The following is a 20,974-nucleotide window of genomic DNA, read 5'->3' as shown; positions in this document are numbered from 1 at the left end:
TAAAACCAGGATTCAACCCAAGAAGTCTGGCTCCAGAACCATCAATCACAAGGCAATTTTTCCAATTAACACTGGACCACCTAGGCTTGCGCTCTGTATTTCTTGTGTGCATAATCACTTTCTAACCATCTTCTACCTTTTGACTTACAGCATTGTTTTCTCACTCCAATATATATTGTGTTCTCCTAGATAAGACACTTCCTTTGAAGTCTTTTTATCCATAAATTTACAGATCCATAGTAAGGTTGTAAAATGTTAGTATAATTCTGGTTCTGTGAAGGGATACTGTCACAGGATTAGGAAAATACAAAATAAGCATTCCCTGCCATCACCACCACACCAGAACCATAGTACTCAACAAGTACTCACTGCCATCACCACCACACTTCATTACCAAAGAACTTAGGTGACCCAGTGGTGTCACCACTTCTTGGTTAAGGGAGAATGAAGGCAAATTTATCTAGCTGGGTCAAGCTGTCCCTTGTCCCAAGATGAGTGGACTTGTGTCCAAAATGAGGTTTCTATATTCTTTCCAGCAGATGAACTAATAGGAGACTTGTAGTCACGTAGAAGTATCAGTTATGTGCCTGTCCTTTCCACAAAGTGATCGATGAGAAAAAGGGATTAGAGAAAGGCAAGATCTTCTACTGGCTGGTCATCATGACTATGGCAATAGGGTAACACACAGAATTCCCAGGCTTACTCTGAGCAAATACCTGGCTTGTTAATTTTTCAGACATTTCTCCATTCAATCTTCCGGTCCTTTCCTCATCAACTTGTTCAGGCAGGCCACAGCTCTCCAGTGACTTAATAAAAGCCCGAGCATCACCTCATATATCAACCAGCAGAATAGAAATTCACAAGCTGAACTTCCTCTGACAGCACAACCACTGCTGCTATGCTTTTGCTAGTCTTCACACCCACCGTTAGCTTTGTATTCTTTCCACACTGGTATTATCTCTAGGTGGAAAGCTGACTGGCTGCTACAACTCCCACCTCCGGGGGATTACGGCTCCCTGAGTATGAAGCTTTGTGACAAGATGTATGACAGCACTCCACAAGCGCAGAATGCCCAGCTGCAAGAATTTCCTCCTTTCCTTACTGGCTTTGAAGAAGCTGCAGTGCCATGACAGTTTGTATACTGTTAGAAATAGTCTGCAGAGAGGGAAAACATAATGCTGGGGAAGCGGTGATATGTGAACAAACATGAATATGAACCTGTGGAGAAGGGCCCTGTGGCAAGCAACTGAAAGCAGTCTTTGGCAGACAACCAGGAAGAATTCAGTGGCACAGAAGGTATAGAATTCTGTAATAATCACAGCAGCTCTTCCCCATCTCAGCTTCTGATAAGATGCTGGCCCTCACCAACACTTTGGTTAGAGGACTACAAAAGACCCAACTAAATTGTGATGGGACAACTGACCCACAAAAACTGTGAGGTAATAGGGAGGGTAGAGTCTCTACCTAGGCAAGCCAAAGCCCTCAGTTCAAATCCCAGTACCAAAAGTTACAGCAGTAGATAAGTAGAGAAATCAGCGAGCATCTCAGCTGCTATGGTTCAAGATGCTATGGTTCATGTGCTAGAAATCAAATCCCCAACATACCAGAGCTGGGAGGCAGAGCGCAGTAAGAGGTAACTGGGTGATTCACAATTGCCGGACTGGATTACTCAGCAGGAATGAGTTTGTTAAAGCCTGGCTGCTTCTTGCAGCCCAATGTCACTCAGGCCCCCTTGCCATTCTGCCACGTGATGCTACACTTAAGACCCTTACCAGATACACTCCTTCCACCTTGGATGCTCTAGCCTCCAAAACCATGGGAGGAATACATTTTGTTGCTTATAATTTGTCCAGTCTGTGGTATTCTGTTATAGCAGTCATAAAGTAACTAAGAGATCAGCTTATGTAAGTACAAAAATAATGCTTGCTGGGCACTACCTACTACTATATTCTAGACACTGAGGATACAGTAATGACTGAGACTCAGAAAGGCCTTGCTCATATCAGACGATAAATAAAATGATGGGTTATTCTACCAAAGACCAAATGGAGTGAGAAAGTATGCCATGGAAAGATCTTGGGTGGAAAGTAATCTTAGAGGAAGCAGCAATGTAAGCCTGGATGCAGAAGCGTGGCAAGTCTAAGGAACAGAGAAACTCTTGAGAACAAGTCACGTAGGGCCTTACAGAAACCCATCATAAGTGGGATTGAAAGTCTGTAAAGTGTTTTTAGTAGGGACTGATATGATCTGATACACATTATTTTAAAGATCACTAGGCGTAGAAAACACAATTATAAGACCACTTAGGGTTAGAGATGCTAAGAAGTGAAGTGTATTTTAAAGGTATAGAAAGCAGAATTTGTCAAAGCTCAAATGTAGATTTAAAGTTTAGGGCACCAGTAACTACACGAATACTGGTGCCATGTACCTTATAAAGGAAAAAAAAAAGAGTAAAACTGACTTGTTGGATAACAGTTGAGGAAGTTCTATCTAACCATTTTATATCCCCCTGGTCATACTCATATAGAGATGTCCAATAAGTAACTTGGTAGAAAAGCTTAAAAACTCATGAGAAAAACTAACTCTGGAGTTCAACATCTGACCATTAATGTGTGGATGATTTTCAGACATGTGAGACAACTACAGAATGCATGACAGCACTTAAGAAAGGCCCAAGGATGAAGTCCTATGAAACAGGGGAATAAGGCAACAAAGACTGAGTCAAACCAGATACTATTGTAGAAGAGGAGAGTGTAGTGTGTAGAGTGTAAGTCAGCCAGAGAAGAAGCTATGAGAAATCAATGGCACGACACTGCTGAGATGTAACATAGAGGAACACTGAGAAACACCATGTGGATTTCTAAGAAGCAAGTCACTCATGATTTTTGGCAGGACGACTGGGAGGGAAGAACTGGAAAGACACCAATAAAGAAATCAAGACGTAGTAATAAAAGGAAGAATATCCTATAAAAGGATCTGAAGAAAGAGTACAATGAACTGGGGAGAGGGGTATGTGAGTGAGATCAGAAAAGGAATTCTTCTTAAACTTTTATTTTAGGATAAGCAGTATCAAGAAATGCTGTGTGCTGTCAGAAAACAGAAAAGGGAGATGTAATGCTAAGAAGAAGGATGATACTGTAAGAACAAAGTTCTTTTCTTCTTTTCCTAGACCAGGACTCAAGCTTGGTAACTGATGCTTGCTTTTGCTCACAAGCTGGCACTCTACCACCTAAGCCATGCCTCTAACCCAAGAAAAAGGTTCCTCAACAGAGATAAAAACATAATCTATTATTCATATAGAACCTAAGCTTTGGGGACAAGGAACAGGTGATCTACAGCGAGGGTAGGGGTATATAAACAAGTGCTTACAGGGCATAATGAATTAGGATAAGCCACTTGGAAGGATCATCACCTACATTAAAAAAAAAAAAAAAGCCAAGTGCAAATTTAGTATTCCTTCCAAGACAGAAATACAAGGCTTCTAAGGAACAAGCTTCTAAGGAACAAATCTACACATTTACAAATCAGGGGAGAGACTTATTTGGTTTTGGTTGCTGTTTTAAATTCTTCTCAGTGGAGCAAAACATACCTGGACTCTCCACTCTCTTATAGTGGTATGGGTTGATACAAACTTCTTTTTGCTTAGATCCAAAAGGAAATTCACAAATATCCAAGGGCTTTAGCTCATGATGGCTCTGCAAATCAGGCCAGCGCCAAACTCGACAATATATAACGTGGGGTAAGCCTTTTCTGTGAGACACTTGAAGGCGTCCATCTAAAGACCGAGGAATGGTGACACACTTGCTTGGCTGTCCGGGACTGCTCAAGGCTTTCTCCAGTTCCTCCATGGCACCCTTTTTCTTTTTCAGCTTCTTCACCAAAGCGTCGACTGCCTTTTCTGCCCATTTTTCCTCCTCATCACCTTGCTTCCAGCCCAACAACCGCTTCACTGCTGGACTAGTAAAAGAAAACAAGCTGGCCATTGACGTCATTTGATATGACTCTTCAGAGACCTTCCTGTAATCAAAGTCAGCAGCTACTAAAAGGACAAATCACAGGTGAAAGTCGCATACAGGTCCTAAGAGAAAGTGACATTTATCTTCAGAAGGGCCATATGCTTCTCTCATTGGTTCAAGTCCTGGAAGAGAAATTAAGCCAATTACATTCACATACATTTAAATCAGTGTAATTGAAGCTATACTATTTACAGATAAGAGCACAAAAATCATTTTGAAGTAAACAAAATGCAATTTTCTCTACACGTTCTGTGACCCCTCACTTCTTTCTTTGTAACGTAAAAGAATTCACTGGCAATGCCAAATGGTAACCAAAAATGGTCTTCTAGAATTTGATTCTGAAATACTTCCTTTCACTGAAATTCATGTGATATGCTATATCAATTCTGAACATGGTATATCCTATATACCATGATCATATCCTATATGATAGGATCAAAGTTTTTCCTAAAGCCATTATTCTTTTAAAAGTCATTATTCTTTTAAGAATGTTTTGTAAGATTTACATGGTTTGAGCAACCCATGGTACTATTTAAGTCACATTTTTACATATCAATTATATTTAAACTGATATATGGCAGAAAAAATTATTTTAATTGTTAAAATTAAGAATGCTGAATCAAAGGATTAGTATAAAATTCAACCTCCAAAAGGCCAACTTATATCTTATACTTTCTATCAGCCTGTGTGTATTTCAGAATAGTACTTCATGAAGACAAGCGGCCATTCTGTAGCATGAACTCGTGGCAGCAACAAGTATGGAGTGTCTTGGCCTCCACTACCCAGAGATGGTAAAATTGCTGTAGTAGCTCCTGCCCCAGCCAACTCACACACCAAGAATCTAGACAGACAGACGGAACACTGTCTACAAAAGCAATGTCCAGAACAAATGATGTCTCCTTTGTTGTATTATTTTAACAAGACTGTGGCTCTCTGCCTCTGCCAAGTTCTAGCAAAGTCTAAACCATGACTACTGTAGATTGGGGGGAAGAGGGGGGATATATTCCCAGGATAGAATAAGTATGTTCTGGCAGAACCCAGACAGAAATAGTTAGCTTGTTATATGCCATAGACTATGACAGGGCTTTTAAAAATGAGACATCAAACAGGCTTCTTGTCCAACACTAACAGCTCTATGTACGTGGCATATATGAGATTCTGCAGTGGCCACTACAGGGTCACATACTGCTCCACATGCTGACTGGTGACACTGGCTCTCCTGTCTGCTATGCTGGAACCACGGAGGAAGGATGCAGAAAAGTGGGAATCTACTCCCCTTCCATTTGGATGGAGATGCACTTTGGCTTACCCAATCCCTATAAGGCATGATTTTTGCCAAGCAAGCAAAACTGGCTACATGAAACCAGAAATATAACAAGAGACCCAACAGATCAAAGGGTGTAAGGTGTTGTGTGCTAAAGGCACTGTAGGCTAAACTCAGCTGTAGCTACATCTAGGAGGTAGAATAAAATCCATTTGGGCCAGAAAGTCAAAGCATGATTTGTTTCAGATGAGAAGGAAAATTTCAAAGGCAAAGCAATAGGAATAAAAATATATGCTTGGTAAAGGAAACAATTACTAGAGCAAAGAGGAAGACTAAAGAATGACAGCAAATCTGTGCTAGCACCCACCCAACAGGGAATATCCAGAATACATATGAACTAAAAAAAAAACAACAACAACTAATCACCAAATGAATAAAGAACATGGTTAATAAATGAAATAATGAACTGAACAATTTTCAAATTAAGAAGCATAAATGAAGACAATAAAAACATTTAAAAAGATATTCAATGTCTTTAGCCATCAGGAAATGAAAATGAAAATGACACTGGGATTCCATCTCAGTCAAAATGGCTAAAGTACAAAAGTGACAAACAGTGGTGAGAATGGCAATGGTGGGAGGCCCTCGCACACTGTTGGGGGAAATGTAAATGAGTGCAGATACTACAGAAGCTGTGTGGAGGGTCTCAAAAATGAAACTACCATATGACCTAACCATGCCACTTTGGGGCATATGCATGTCCAAAGGAATCAAAGGCAGCATACCCTAGACACATCTGAATCACCAAGTTAGAGAATTAGCCCAGGTGGCCCATCAACAGGTGAATAAAAGAAAATGTAACATTTATATATAATGAAGCCATAAAAGAAAAAAGTTAATCTGGGTGCCAGTGACTCGTGCCTGTAAATCTTAGCTAACTGGGAGTCTGAATTGGGGAGGATGGTTGTTTGAGGCTAGCCTGAGCAAACAAGGTTCCCAAGACCCCATCTCACCAACAGCTGGGTGCTGTGGTACTCACTTGTCACCCCAGGTATAAAGGATGCTAAGATTAGGAGGCTAACCTGAGAAAAAAGCTTAAGCTAGCTCCCACCTCAACTAGGCATGGTGATTACACATTGTCATCCCAGCTGTGCAGGGAGTGTATATAAATAGAAGGATCACATTCAAGCCTGTCTGAGCAAAAAAGTGAGACCCTATCTCAAAAATAAAGCCAAAAGGACTGGAGGCATGGCTTAATCACTAGAGTATCTGCTTGGCAAGCACAAAGCCCCGAGTTCAAACCACAGCACTGCCAAAAACAGAGAAGAAAAAAAAAAAAAAGCAATTATGTAGTGTGCAGGAAAATGGGGTAGAATTAGAGATCATGTTAAGAAAACAGATTCAGAAGGACAATTATCTTCTCTCATACACAGAATCGAGATTTAAGAGGTGAGGGAGACATGCAAGTAGACCCAGGGAAGAATAGAAAATGGGGGGCTGGGAATATGGCCTAGTGGTAAAATGCTTGCCTCGTATACATGAAGCCCTGGGTTCGATTCCTCAGCACCACATACATGGAAAAAAGCTGGAAGTGGCACTGTGGCTCAAGAGGTAGAGTGCTAGCCTTGAGCAAAAAGAAGCCAGGGACTGTACTCAGGCCCTGAGTCCACACCCCAGGACTGGCAACAAAAACAAAAAACAGAAACAAACAAACAAACAAAAAGAATAGAAAATGGGGACCAGCAGGATGAAAGAGAAAAAATGGGTGGAAGTGAATATAACTATAATGAAAGCTACTGTTCTATACACTATAGCTGAGGTTGGAACGCCCTCATAGGTAATCCCTTTGTATACCTTTCCTATCCTTCCACAGAAATAATCTACCCATCTATCCTTTTTACAGACTACCTATATGCTGACAAGGAAAAAATAAGAAAAAAAATGCATTACTGTATCAAGATTTCTCCATATCAATATAGAACAAAGACCTTCCACATTTAGCTTATCCTATATTTTTAAAAAGTCACATATCATTCATCTTAAAAATCACTTATCTAGTGGGTTCTCAAAACTCCAGTCTTTACATTACTTTACACTCAAAATCCAGTCTTTACATTGCTTCATAGGATGGACTTGTCCTGGCTTCTCTCTAAACTCATAACTTCTCTAGATAATTGCATTTAGCTACACTTGACTTTTTTTTCTGCCTCTCAAGTATTCTAAGATTATTTCTACTTCATGGCCTTTGTTCTTTTTTTAAATATATATGTATATATATATATTCTATTGTAAAGGTGATGTACAGAGGGGTTACAGTTATGTAAGTCAGGTAATGAGTACATTTCTTTTTGAACAGTGTCACCTCTTCCCTCACTTTCTCCCAGTTTCCCTCCTGTCACATCTACAAGTTGCATAGTACTTTTCTATAGAGTGTCTAGTGAGTATCACTGCTGCATTTGTTCATCCTTTGTCCCACTGTCCCCGCCCCCTTAGCCTCCCCAAAACAGATAAACTTACAAATAAGGCAAAAAGGTACAACAACAACAAAAAAAAAACAAACAGCAACAAACGTGGGCGGGAAGGGGGGTAAACTCCTTTTCATTTCTTGGAGCCTGCTCAATCTAATACTTTCCTAGTAATCAGCAAGCACACTGTTCTTCCCACACACACCCCCCCCCACACACACACACAGTGCTAACACAGGCAGTACCAAACACAGCCTCAGGGGGATCATTCAGCAGAGGTACAAGGTAGAGGCCACCAGTCAACAGACTGCTGAATGGCATGGCTCTGCCGCTTCTACTAAAAAAAAAAAAGCCTTCAGGGATGGTGACAGAACAGGCAAGGGCAGGCCTGGAGACCCTGACCCTACAGGCTTGCCTTAGGGCCTGTGTAGAACACACCAAAAATGTGGGGGCAAGGTGCAGGATGATCTCCTGCCTGTGGCAGCCATCCCAATGATCTCAGAGATACCTGTTGAAAATGCTGGTGCCGGTGCGGGCTTCCTTCTGAAGCTGCTCACAGGGACATGACTGCTGAACAAGGTTCAAGAGTTTCTTGGTGTGATGGGCATCTGCAAGGAGATAGACCTTTGAATTTACACCAACTTCAGTCATGGTCGCATGTCAGGCTGCATTCAGTCTAGCATGCTTACCACTCCTTCAGAGCAGCTGAGGCCAGAGAAGAACAAGCTATTCTTTGTGGTAGTTGACTATCAAAGGCTTAACAGAAATCCTTGAGCAGAAAGCAATTATCTATTTTTTACATTGGGGGGGGGGGGATTGGAGAGGGAGACATTAATACTAATGTTGTAAATGTCAAACAGAAGCATGTCACATTACCAAATTATTTCATAAAAAACTTAAGTCTACCCATTCATACAGGATTCCCTCATTCCCTGTTCATTGTAACAACTAATGCATGTTTACAATTATAATCTAGTGTTTTCCTAAAAATTTAGTTTCTCTTTTTCAAGCATAACAAGTGTGAGGTCCTGAATTAGGAGGGGGGGTCTCACCTTTAGTGAGACGATAGGAGATAGAGAGAAAAGGGGGGGGGGGAGTGAGCCAGGAATTAAGCAAGCCCTGGTAGTCCAACTCCTGAACTCACACTACTACCCAAGTTTTCTACCAAGAAATAATCTTTCCCTTCAAGATCCTCTCTTAAAATATATGCCTACCACACTATGACATATAATAGTATTCTTCAACAGTAAAGAATTACATATACAGTATTATGTCAAACTATGGCTAAGACCTACAGTGGCTACCACCTACATGTCTTCCAGTTCCTTTCTGACTCTACCTGGGGAGAGGAGACAGCTCTCAAAGCTCAGGCCCCTAAAACTCTCCACTCCCTTCTTCTGCTGCCAACTGTAAACCCACAGGTCTTTTTTTTTGGCCAGTCCTGGGCCTTGGACTCAGGGCCTCAGCACCTTCCCTGGCTTCTTCCTGCTCAAGGCTAGCACTCTGCTACTTGAGCCACAGCGCCACTTCTGGCCATTTTCCATATATGTGGTACTGGGGAATCGAACCGAGAGCTTCATGTGTGTAGGAGGCAAGCACTCTTGCCACTAGGCCATATTCCCAGCCCCCCACAGGTCTTTTTGTTTTTATGATGTTTCTAGGGTTCAACTAATTTGCTAGAGGGACTCACAAAACTTCATTATAAAGACTATGTTAAAGGATATACATGAAAACACATAGGCCTAAATCTACAAAGGTTCTAAGAGCAGGGCCCTTCCACCAGCAGACAGACGTTATTCTTGTCCACCTTCCTGTGGCTACTGCAGGATGGCAAAACCACAAAGGGACTTCATTACATATCAGCTACTGGGATCAACTCAAGCTTCAGCCTCCACACCCCTCCCAGGAGCTTGGGAGGGGGGCTGAAAGTGCCCACCCTCTGAGTACAGGCACTCAACCCATGGATTACTCAACCTTAGGCAAGTTTCAAAGAGTGTGTTTATAAGAATACTTTGTTAAGCCCAGGGCTGGGGGGGGGGGCACATGCCTGTAATCCTAGCTACTCAGGAGGCTGAAATCTGAAGATCACAGTTCAAAGCCAGCCCAGGCAAGAAAGTCCATGAAACTCATTTCTCCAGTTAGTCACCAGAAAACCAGAAGTAGTGCTGTGGCTCAAGTGGTAAGATTGTTTGCCTTGAGCTGAAGAGCTCAGGGACAGAGCCTAGGCCCAAAGTTCAAGACCCACAATCAACCCTCCACCCCCTCCAAAAGTACTTTGTTAGCAATAACAAGACTGTCTTACACCTTTATCTCCAGAAGAAACCCATAACAAAAGCCCAAATACTAACAAACAAACAAAAAATTGCCCAATGTCTGTAGGGAATACACACACACACACACACACACACACACACACACACACACACAGATCAGGGCTAAAAGTAACCAAAGTAACCACACTTACAGACTTAACACTTCAGTGCATAGTTCATAGTCAGTAAAGGAGAACTATAGTTATTATTGCTGTAATGATAATGGAAATTTTAGCAGATTTTATATATACAGCTGCAATACTTCAACGAATCTACGAGCCAACTATGTTTTAAGAACTACATCATTTAATGAACCTTGAGGGAAGAACCTACACCCTAATGCTTTTTTTAGCATGTTAATTTTTTTTACCACAATGTCCTTCCCTCAACAAGACTGTAGGTCTCCAGAGTGTTCCAATGTAACTCAGGACTGTCTTTCATGCCATTGACATCCAAACTGAACATTTTGATACTGATGCATTCCTGATATTTTCCAGAGCATATGAAAAATTGTAAGCACTAAATAAGCAAACGATTTTGAATGGCAATTACTCAACATGAACATAAAGAGACTCAAATGACAGCAAATTAACAGTCAAGTTATATGTGTACAATGACAACTGTATCAAAACTGCCACCCAGGCCAAAAGCAACACTCCAATGTCACTGATTATTAAGGCATCCAAACTTCAGCGCTCTTCTGAAGTGAAATGTGAATTCATTTCTTAGGGGAAAAATAGAGTGGCTATTTCTTTTCTCCTCTCCCCAAATCCTTTCTGATGCTCCCCACCACATCCAACTTCTGGGCTCTTCTCTTCTTTTGTTTTTCCTTGACCCTTCTTTGTTTTCCCATTACTCACAGCTTTGCCTAACTCCACTCTTGATTTTAGAGACACTTGGCTACCACTTAATAAGTCCTTAGTCTGGTCTCAAAAAGAGGACCACTAAAGCCAGACACCAGTGGCTCTTGCCCTTAAGACTAGCTACTGAGGAGGCTGAAACCTGGAGTCTTACCTATCAAAATGAGGGCTGAAGGCATGGCTCAAACAGTGGAGCTCAGTCATGAGCAAGAAGTGAGTTCAAGGGGCTGGAATATGGCCTAGTGGCAAGAGTGCCTGCCTCGTATACATGAGGCCCTGGGTTCAATTCCCCAGCACCACATATACAGAAAACGGCCAGAAGTGGCGCTGTGGCTCAAGTGGCAGAGTGCTACTAGCCTTGAGCAAAAAGAAGCCAGGGACAGTGCTCAGGTCCTGAGTCCAAGCCCCAGGACTGGCCAAAAAAAAAAAAAAAAAAGAAGTGAGTTCAAGGCCTAGTTCCAGCACCCAAAAATATTTTTAAAAGCTTAGAGTTATAATATGCATTTTTAGTACCTTCAGGTGCTTGTGGGCTTGCTTATCTGGTTCTGTACCAAGTGGAAGGGAAGATGCCTTGATTTACATAGATAATGCCCTAGCCAAAGCAAACAAAACCCTAAAAACAAGGCTTCTGCAGCAGCACATTGTGTTATGCTTAAGAGGTGATACAGGGCTGGGAATATGGCCTAGTGGCAAGAGTGCTTGCCTTGTATACATGAAGCCCTGGGTTCGATTCCTCAACACCACATATATAGAAAATGGCCAGAAGTGGCGCTGTGGCTCAGGTGGCAGAGTGCTAGCCTTGAGCAAAAAGAATAGGGAATAGTTCTCAAGCCCTCAGTGCAAGCCCCAAGACTAGCAAAAAAAAAAACAACAAAAAAAAAAAACAGAGGTGATATATTTAGTTACTAAGAAAACCCAAGACAGTAGGCTTCAAAGAACTTAAGTCCTCAGGTTATTTTCTTTTATAATAAAACTCCATAAAAATCTATGTTGAAAGTCATTTATACAAATTCTTTTTTTTTCCATTTTTTTTGCTCCAAAGCCCTATTAAACCAACTATTTACACCAGTGTCAAAGTGACCCCTTTTCTTTAAAGCCAAGTCTTATTACATTAGTTTCATAAAAGACTAGCCAAGAATTTAATACTACAAAAAGCACAAGCTAAGCTGAACAGTGTCTAAGAAAGATATCCTTCAGCTTAAAACCCACAGAATCTCCCAAATCCAAACTTGAAAAAACACAGAATAGTCGGGTAGTTCTCATCAATAGTGCAGTACAAAATAAATTGTAGTGATTAAACACTTACAAACTCAGATTTACTTAGGTGACCATAAATGGACCGAGGAAAAGGAATTATGTCATTATAATTCTACAGCGGGATAGGAAAAGTGAAAATATTATGTACTTGTGAATATGGTTTCTAAGAAGGAAATACTGTGCTCTAAGTGGCCAGGAAGGCGGGGGGTGGGGGTGGGAGTGGGGTGGGGAAGGGCTGAGCAAGCAATAAGAATATCTACGAATAAGACAATGTATAACCTTCATTCCACTTTGTAAGAAAGGACAGGGCAAAATAAGAATCATGAAGCCAAATGGCGGTCAGGAAAGACAATCAGCCAGCTGGACTGTGAAACCAAGAAAGATAGCACAGAATAAATAAGGCCAACACATAGTCCTGAAGACTCTTTGAAGGAGTCCTGTGTGTAGTGCAGAGTTCTACCTCAACAGAAAGATATGTTCTAGGACTTATTTAGTGGGCAAGAATGGCAACAAAACAGAACCAAATAATAGTCTAACTCCACCACAAGAATATACACACCATGCTCTGAGCATGTGGCTCATGCCTGTCAACCTACTGTTCAGGAGGCTGGGATCTGCAGATTGTAGTTCAAAGCTAGGCTGAGCTGGAAAGTCTGTGAGAATCTGATCACCAATTAACTACCAAAAAGCTGGAAGGAGAGCTGTGGTATAGCACTAGCCTTGAGCATAAAAGCTAAGGGACAGTGTCCAGGCCCTAAGTTCAAGACCCAGAAGTGTCCAGGCCCTGAGTTCAAGCCCCAGAATTGGCCCGAGGGCAAGCACGCACATGCACAAGTACACATCCCTCCCCCCAAGGACTGTGGTACACTTGACTGGTAAGTAGAGCTAGAAAACAGACATGAGGAACATTTTAATTAAAATTCATTGGGAGCAGGAGCCTACTATACATTGAATACTCCATGCTGGGCACACACTAGACTTAGAAGACACTACCATCCTCTCAGACTTTGGAAAAACACAAAGAAAGGAAGGAGATAGAAGGTGCTATAAAAAGGTTCATGTGCCATTTAGCATATCATCTAATTTCACCCTAAATTTATTTCCATATGATAGGCAAGAAAGGTATGGTGGGGGGAGGAAGGGTGGTGAAAGACTGAACCGCAAGTAGAAGGCCAATAACCGAACAGACAAAAACATGGGCTAATTTTACACCCAAAGTAGTTAGGTTTACAGTTTGATAGTTTGGTTCTGACTTACAAAGATGTGCTTAATGCCCCTTTACTGATGTCTTTTGTGATTTCCTAGAGAAATGAAGTCAGTGCTAGAAAGAAAACTAGGGTAATAAAATTTAGAAATCTGTCAGGTTTTACAGCAGGTAAAATATGGACTCATTGCAGAACCTAGTGAAGAAACATTTGCCCATTTACATTATTAGAGAATTACCCTGGCTGGTGGGCTGAGAAGAATGGAGGTGGGGGGAGAAGGGAAAGCAAGGGTGAAGAAAAGGGGCTCATTCAGAACTGAAGGAATCTAGGTGAGAGGTAGGGATAGCTCTGGGGTGGGAAGCAGCAGTTTGAGATACTATGGGATTCTTGATGGGAGAGATATGGGATGTGAGGGCAGAGGAGCCCATGATCCCAAAGTGTCAGCCTGAGCAACTGGAAGAGTAGGTTTGTCAGAATGGCTGACAGGAGGCTAGAGGAGGAGCAAGAGTTAACTTTTATATACAGTAGACATAAGAAGAAAATATTGTTGTGTATCATAAGGCTCTCATTTCAAATAAGGCTATATTAATATCAATAACTCAAACTCAAATCTTAAGTAGGGCAGTCTAACTCTATAAACACACACAAACCACACGTTCCAACATCCTCCCCCTAGCCACAGTTCATGCCCAGACTTCAAAGTAAATTCACAAAAACAGTCCCTTCAGTTTCTGATCCAACAACTGACTGCTTCGTTCCAAAATAAAAGACATTACCCAAATCTTCCCAAAATCCTTAGTTAGCCACAACAAAACCTCCTGGGCAAATCATCGCTTGCAAGGGAATGCCCATATGGGTCACAACCCACCATCTTCGCCATCTCTAGAACTTCAGATCCATTAAGCGTGGAAGCTGGCCAACATCCCACGTTGCCAACCAGAGTCCCAGGTTATTCAGCAGTCTTGGGAACCAAGAAGCTGACTGAGGCCCACCTGCAACAGAAGAAAGCCACCGCATAGACACACATCTGGGGCAACTTTCCAGAGGGCAGAGGTGGATCCCCACCAAAAATCCCTTACCCTTGTGGTTCTGCTATCAAGAGTAGTCACCACATCTCAGCAAGAATAGATGCCTACCACCCTAAATCCATGTATAGAACTGCTTCAAACTTACAAACCCCATCAATAACTGCAGAAGTGTAAGAGAAACTGAAAGCCAGTTTGTCCACAGCTCTTCCTGACCCAGAAATCCTATCTTCTGTAGGAACAGGAGACACAATCACATCAGCATTCAAACTACTATTCCAGAGAAACACTTCCTATTTCCTCAATTAATTCTCAGTTTCCAAAGGCATCACAAGTTCTCAGGACTGATTCTGAACCCCTGCAGGAGCTAAACTGAGACAACAGCATAACCTTAAAGTCTTCTCTCTTTGTCCACACAAGTCTCTACACCTGATCTCCCATATCCACACTTTTGCTTCCCAGTTTTTGATGTCTCATTAGTCTTCACCTGCTCATCTAAGTCCTCTAATTAAGACACTGATCTAGATGTAGCACTCACTCCCACAGAGGCTGCAAGACTTCCTACACTACTACCACAGTATGTGAGCATGCTTGCACAGGCTTGTAGGCACAGGACCAGACACAAGGCTGGTCAGTCTTCACAGTTCTGTCAACTCATTACTGCAAATCTGTGTCTTCAAGCAGGAAAGGCTAACCTGTGTGCAGAGCCTGTACCCCAATGCCTGCAGACACCTCATTCGCACCTGCCTCAGAGGTCAGAGTTCAAGTCTCCCACTGAGAGGACCACAGTAAAATTCAGCTCTGGGTTCCTTCCCAGCTCTGGTTACCATTCCTTTAATCTACCCTCAACTCCATAGAGTGGGAAATGGTCAATGAGACACTTAGGTGGACAGAAAATGTGAATAAAGGAGGAAAACCAGAGGACTTGCCTTGAAATGTTTCTGCAGTGCCCTCTCTTCCAGGGAGCACACAAACCAAAATAACAAGATCTCAAGCAATACAGTGACCCCCCCATAGGATGACAGATCTCAACATACCATGGAAACACAAGTGAACAAAACAAAGCTTGCCTTGAAAGCACCAGCCATGGGATCAGAGTTGAATCTGAGAAGTGTGAGCCTCCTCCCAAACACCAGTTGTTAGGCTCTGAGAAAGATGGTAAGGACACTGAAGGGTTTTGTTATTATTTTTTTTTATTTTTGTCCATTACTTTCAGTATAACTGAAAGGGAAATTTTGGTTACAATCCATTTTCACCTTGGGATTCGAAAGCTAAACCTATTTAAATTAACAAAGCTTAATTTAAATTAACAAGTGAACTAACATCATAGTACAACTCACCTACAGCTGCCTTAATAAGGAATTCTTCCTTCTAGAAGATTACCCCAACCAAGTTAAAACAAGGAAAAGGGGCCTGGGGATATAGCCTAGTGGCAAGAGTGCCTGCCTCGGATACACGAGGCCCTAGGTTCGATTCCCCAGCACCACATATACAGAAAACGGCCAGAAGCGGCGCTGTGGCTCAAGTGGCAGAGTGCTAGCCTTGAGCGGGAAGAAGCCAGGGACAGTGCTCAGGCCCTGAGTCCAAGGCCCAGGACTGGCCAAAAAAAAAAAAAAAAAAAAAAACCATGGAAAAGGCAGGGGAAAAAGAGCCACTGAAAACACCTGTTTGAACTGAACCACAATCTTCCCACCTAGCTACCTATGACAAAACAGACAGCACAAAGCTAAATAATGGTGATTCACAGAAAACCTAAAAAACTCTGTAAATACATCTTCCTAAGTTGTGAAGCAGTAAATGCTGTTAAAATGTAACCTTGAGCTGGTCCTAACAAAAATCTAATTAACAAGTTCTAAGTCTTGACCTTCCATGTGGTGAAAATACCTCTCAGATATGCCAGTGGTGAGGAGCTAGATAACCCAGCACTTAACCTTCCTTCTAATTACTATTACTCTACTAACTATGGAAGTAGAAAAGAACATGTCAACAACATTGGGTCAGTGGGGGAGGGAGTGGTGAGAGAAATACACTTTATATCTGGACACCTGGGCCTTTTTGTGTCCCACCTTCCCAGATACTCTTTCCTGCAGAATATCCAGATGGATAGAGGCAATCATTCCTGTGGTACAATCACTCCTAACAAAGGAAAATCTTCTCTCATGACTCTGACCCCAAGAATAGAGAGGCAAATCAACTGATATTAAGAGCCTTTTACACCTGAAGTATGAGCAAAAAGAGACAAGGAACCCAGACCCTCTAGAAGAAAACACCTGAGACTGACAAGCCAGGGAAATAAAGATAACTATATATCCAAATGTATACTCACTCACACTGGTTCTGAAATTCACCCAGATGTGGGGCTCACTGCCTGAACCAATACTGCTACATAAATAGATACACCTCTCTCTCGCTCTTGCTCTCTCTGGTAGCAATAAATATTGCTAAGCCGTTAAAAGCAGGAGAGAGCTTCCTTAATTCAAAGACTATACAAGCTACTGGGAATATTAAAATATGTATAAAACACAGTATCAGGGGCTGGGAATATGGCCTAGTGGCAAGAGAGCTTGCCTCGTATACATGAAGCCCTGGGTTCGATTCTCCAGCACCACATATCTAGAAAATGGCCAGAAGTGGCGCTGTGGCTCAAGTGGTAGAGTGCTAGCCTTGAGCAAAAAGGAAGCCAGGGACAGTGCTCAGGCCTGAGTCCAAGGCCCAGGACTGGCCAAAAAAAAAACAACACACAGTATCAGAGACGATGTGTGGAATGGATTCTTACATGGCATTTCAATGTATGTTACTAAGATATAAGAAAATTGGTACATTACTTCCTAGTCTCCAAAACACTAAAATCTCTGATTTGAGTAAGTTACAAATGTGTTTTTGGCAGAGAGGGAAAACGCATTGCCTCTGTTGAATGCAATGGACAAAAAGCGCATCACTGCAAATCATAATGTTTGGGTTCATGATGAAAACAGGAAACAGACAGACTGCCCAGGTGTAATTATGGTTGTAGTCTAATGTGCCTGCAGGTTCAGCCAAGAATTAAAATGCAGTAGAGGGTAAGCAGAATTCTCTTACCTTTCTACCTTGCTACAGAACGCAACTTTTAATAATACTCTTAGCAACATGTTACATAACCAACTGTAAACAATCTGATTCAAACCTCATTAGGAACAACATTCTGCCACTGTCTCCCACTGAAATTAATAGCTGACTTTGCCAGAGGGAGAAGAAAGGCAACACACATCCATCTACCCATTTCTGTGGCGCCTACTACACTGAACCAGACAAGTAGATAATACAAGACCTGTACAGATCCTACAAAAGTAGTTCACGTTTTCCTAGTGTGCTGCACTCTGGTGCTCCCTCCTTCTCCCTCTCTTTCAACTACACGCTGTCAAATGGTGTATTACAAATGTCACAGGAGACTAGGCCTGCAGGTTAGTCAGCCAGAGAGCACTAGCCAAGTCACAGGGGGAAAAATAATAAAAAAAACAAAGTTTATTTTTTAGATTTTACTGCCTATTTCAGCTAAGACCCGAAAGAATCACCAGTGAGAAATGGTTATTTGTAACAAAGATGTACTAGAAGCTGCAGGTAAGAGCAGTCAGGTAAAAAGAACTGAGGCGGAGGAGTGAGGAAGAGGCAAGCACAGGGGATACACTTGAGGATAATCAGAAATAGAAATTAAATGTAAAAATATCTAATCACATGCACAACCATTAGGAAGGTTCAATTTTGGTTGCCACTTCTAACATGTTTTGTACTTTTATCGCCTCAAGGTCTGTCTTTAGAAAAGAAAAGGTTATCAAAAGAATAAAAGAACATGAAATAATTTGTCAAGAATCTGCAAACAACTCCTTAGTTATAGGATCCGGAATATAATAATTTCATAATACTCATACTAGTATGTGTGAAACTGTCACATAAGTGTTTCCCCACAACAGACACTACTGGCATCTCGCCAGAAATGTTAAAAAGTATTTGGAGTGTTACCAAACCTACTAAGTTTTCAATCTTCCAGCTAGCAAATTAAAATTGAAAAAAAAAAAAAAAAAAAACCCAAACCCAGCGAAATTCTGTAGAGGTCAGATACTCCAAGGAAATTCAAGTCCACTAGTTCGAAAACAAAAACACTTGTAACCCTTTACTCTCAATTTCAGAAGCCAAGCAACAAACCTCCACCTACCCATCCCATCTTTGTGGCTAGATAAGAACACTTCTGGCTGTGCTAGGCAACTGGCTCGAAGTGACAAACCCAACCAGACTTCAAAATTTACTCCACAGAAAGATAAGGTAAACAAGATCGACTTTGTACCACACCCATTTAAACGCAAAAGCAGCCAGTAACAACCCCCCCGCCCCCCCCCCCCCCCAGCTGGTCAGGAAACACAATCAAGATAAAGACCTGACCCAGCGGGTGCAACCACCCTGCATTTCCAGGATAGCCTGGGCTCTCCTCTCCAAAGCACCCCCCCCCCCAAACCCAAAATCGGTTAGGAAGCAAGCAAATCACAAATAGCCCTCCCAGACTTTTCTAGCCCCAGGTTTTGTCGTTGTTGATTTTTGGTGTTTGGTGGTTGTGTGTTTTTTTTTTTTTTTTTTTTTGCAACCAAAATGTTTTTTGGCTACTGAGCATGCTCAGACTTCAGACAAGGCGCCACATGGAAGTTTTCAAAGGTTAGGCTCCAAACTCCGTGTAACTAACTCAAGAGTAGCTGAAAAAGATGAGAGGGTGAAAGAAGAGGAAGGATGGGAGAAGAGGCGGGAATATGAATTTAATTACTAAATACTTGTAAGGGGAGGCCCGGACAGGGGCAAAAATAGATAAACAAATAAATAATAAAAGCCAGTTGCTGGAGCATTCTCCCCTGCAGGGTCCCTAAGTTGACAAGAAGCAAGAGAAAATCTTTGCCACGCTGAGAAACCGATGGGCAGGGTGGTGGAAAACAGATCTAAACACCAGCCGGCAGGGTGGTCGTAGCGGGTCATCTCCCCCACACCCCACCACACACACTCTCGAGTGTGGGTCCTCTGGAGTCACACAAAGCCACGGCGGCACGGATGCGCCAAGGCCGTGGGACTCAGCGGCATGGCCGGACACCGCACCGCTATCCTACGTAGGGTGGCTGGGAAGCGATAGAAGGTTAGGGGTTCCTGCTCGTCGGGACACGGGGGGGGGGGGGGGGGGCCATGAGCCCCTCAGGCGCTCCCGAAAGTCTGCCTCCGCGCGCCGGGGCGGGAGTGGGGTGGACAAGGGCCAATAGCACGCGCACTGCCCCGGAGCACCGCGGGCCGCCGGCGAGGCCTCCGCAGTCTGCCGGGCCGCTCCCGCCCGGGCCACCCGAGGACCCGCACAGGCCCTGGGGCGCAGGCCTACTCCCGCCCGCAGGCCCCGGGCCGCTTCCGCCCGGCCTGGGCCCGTGCCCGGTCCGCGAAGGGCGGGAGGACGAGCGGCCTTACGCCCGGACCCCGCCCCGACCCCGGCGGGCCCCGCGGCGTCGCCCACCTCGGCAGGGGCGGCCACGGTCACTCACCCGCCGGCCGGGCGCGCTCTCCCCGCGCCGTCGCCGCGCCTCTCCCCGCGCGCCAACTTTATTAGCAGCTCAGACGCGGGACACGCGCACGGCGCCCGCTCGCGCAGGACCCGGATGACGAAGCGGGCGGGGGAGAAAAGAGGAGGGAGCACGCCCGCCGCGGTCTGCGCATGCGTCTGCTGGCCAGCCGCGGTGGGGGCCGAAACCAGCGGTTGCTTGGCCCTGGCGGCGGCGGGAGGAGAAGGAGAAGGAGAAGGAGGAGGAGGAGGAGGAATCGCTCCCCCACCCCCACCCCGTGGGCCTGGCTCTGCGCCCCGCAAACTCCGATTTCCGGTCAGCCCGAGGCTCCTGCCAGTCGGGTGAGCAGGCCCGAGCGTGGGAGTCCGCTCCGGGCCGTGGAAGCCTCCGCATCCCAAGACAGTTAACAATGACATCCGAGGCAACTTTGTTGCTTTCATTGATTGTGGGTTTCTTTTTCTTTTCTTTAATATAAATCCGAATGATTTAAAACACAAAGCGGGGATCCTCTTTTTAGGCAGAAATAGCTTCGATTTTCTTTCTTTCTTTTTTTTAAAGTAGCTTCAAGGCCAGACACCCGTGGTTCATGCCTGGCATGCCTGACTGCTTAGGAGGCTGAGATCTGAGGTTCAGGGTTCGAAGCCAGGCGGGGCAGGAAAGTCCATGAGACTTATCTCCAAGGAACCTCCAAAAACCAACAAGTGGCGCAAAGTGGTAGAGTGCTAACCTGGAGCAAAATTGCCCAGGGACAGCACTCAGGTCCTGAGTTCAAGCCCCTTGACTGACAAAAACAACAACAAAAGGTTCCTTCTGCACGTCTTACAGCTTCCTAGTAATAATTAAGGCAGCCAAGGAGCCCTGGTGGACCTTTGCAAATGGTCCCTGGAGTTCCAGGAGAGGCCTGACCAGATGTTCAAGCTGTCCAAACTACACCCACACACGCATCTGGTTGGTCCTCAGGCCTGGGACAGGTGGGGGCTACTGGAACCTGGAGAGGCCATCCACAAGGTGATGT

The 20,974-nt window shown here is 43.6% G+C and overlaps 1 protein-coding gene across 4 annotated transcripts in view; it reads right to left on the bottom strand.

The window, feature by feature from the left end:
- Smad5 (SMAD family member 5) overlaps positions 1 to 20,070 on the bottom strand; it is a 32,326-nt gene extending 12,256 nt beyond the window's left edge. Inside the window, exons 1-2 of one of the 4 annotated variants that reach the window (XM_048334003.1) lie at positions 19,942 to 20,070; positions 3,590 to 4,138 (exon numbers count right to left, since the gene is read on the bottom strand). In XM_048334003.1, coding sequence (XP_048189960.1) covers positions 3,590 to 3,992 — 403 coding nt within the window. In that variant the 5' untranslated portion in view covers positions 3,993 to 4,138; positions 19,942 to 20,070. Of the gene's footprint in view, positions 1 to 3,589; positions 4,444 to 8,253; positions 8,332 to 18,405; positions 18,482 to 19,941 lie in introns of those variants that run through there. The other 3 variants (XM_048334001.1, XM_048334002.1, XM_048334004.1) reach the window with 3 other exon arrangements.
- Between the last annotated feature and the right edge of the window lie 904 nt (positions 20,071 to 20,974).

The sequence above is a fragment of the Perognathus longimembris genome, chromosome 25 (genome assembly GCF_023159225.1).
Source record: "Perognathus longimembris pacificus isolate PPM17 chromosome 25, ASM2315922v1, whole genome shotgun sequence".
Taxonomy (NCBI): Eukaryota; Metazoa; Chordata; class Mammalia; order Rodentia; family Heteromyidae; genus Perognathus; species Perognathus longimembris.
The sequence above is the reverse complement of the archived record's forward strand: the minus strand, read 5'-3'. Positions and strand labels throughout refer to the sequence as shown.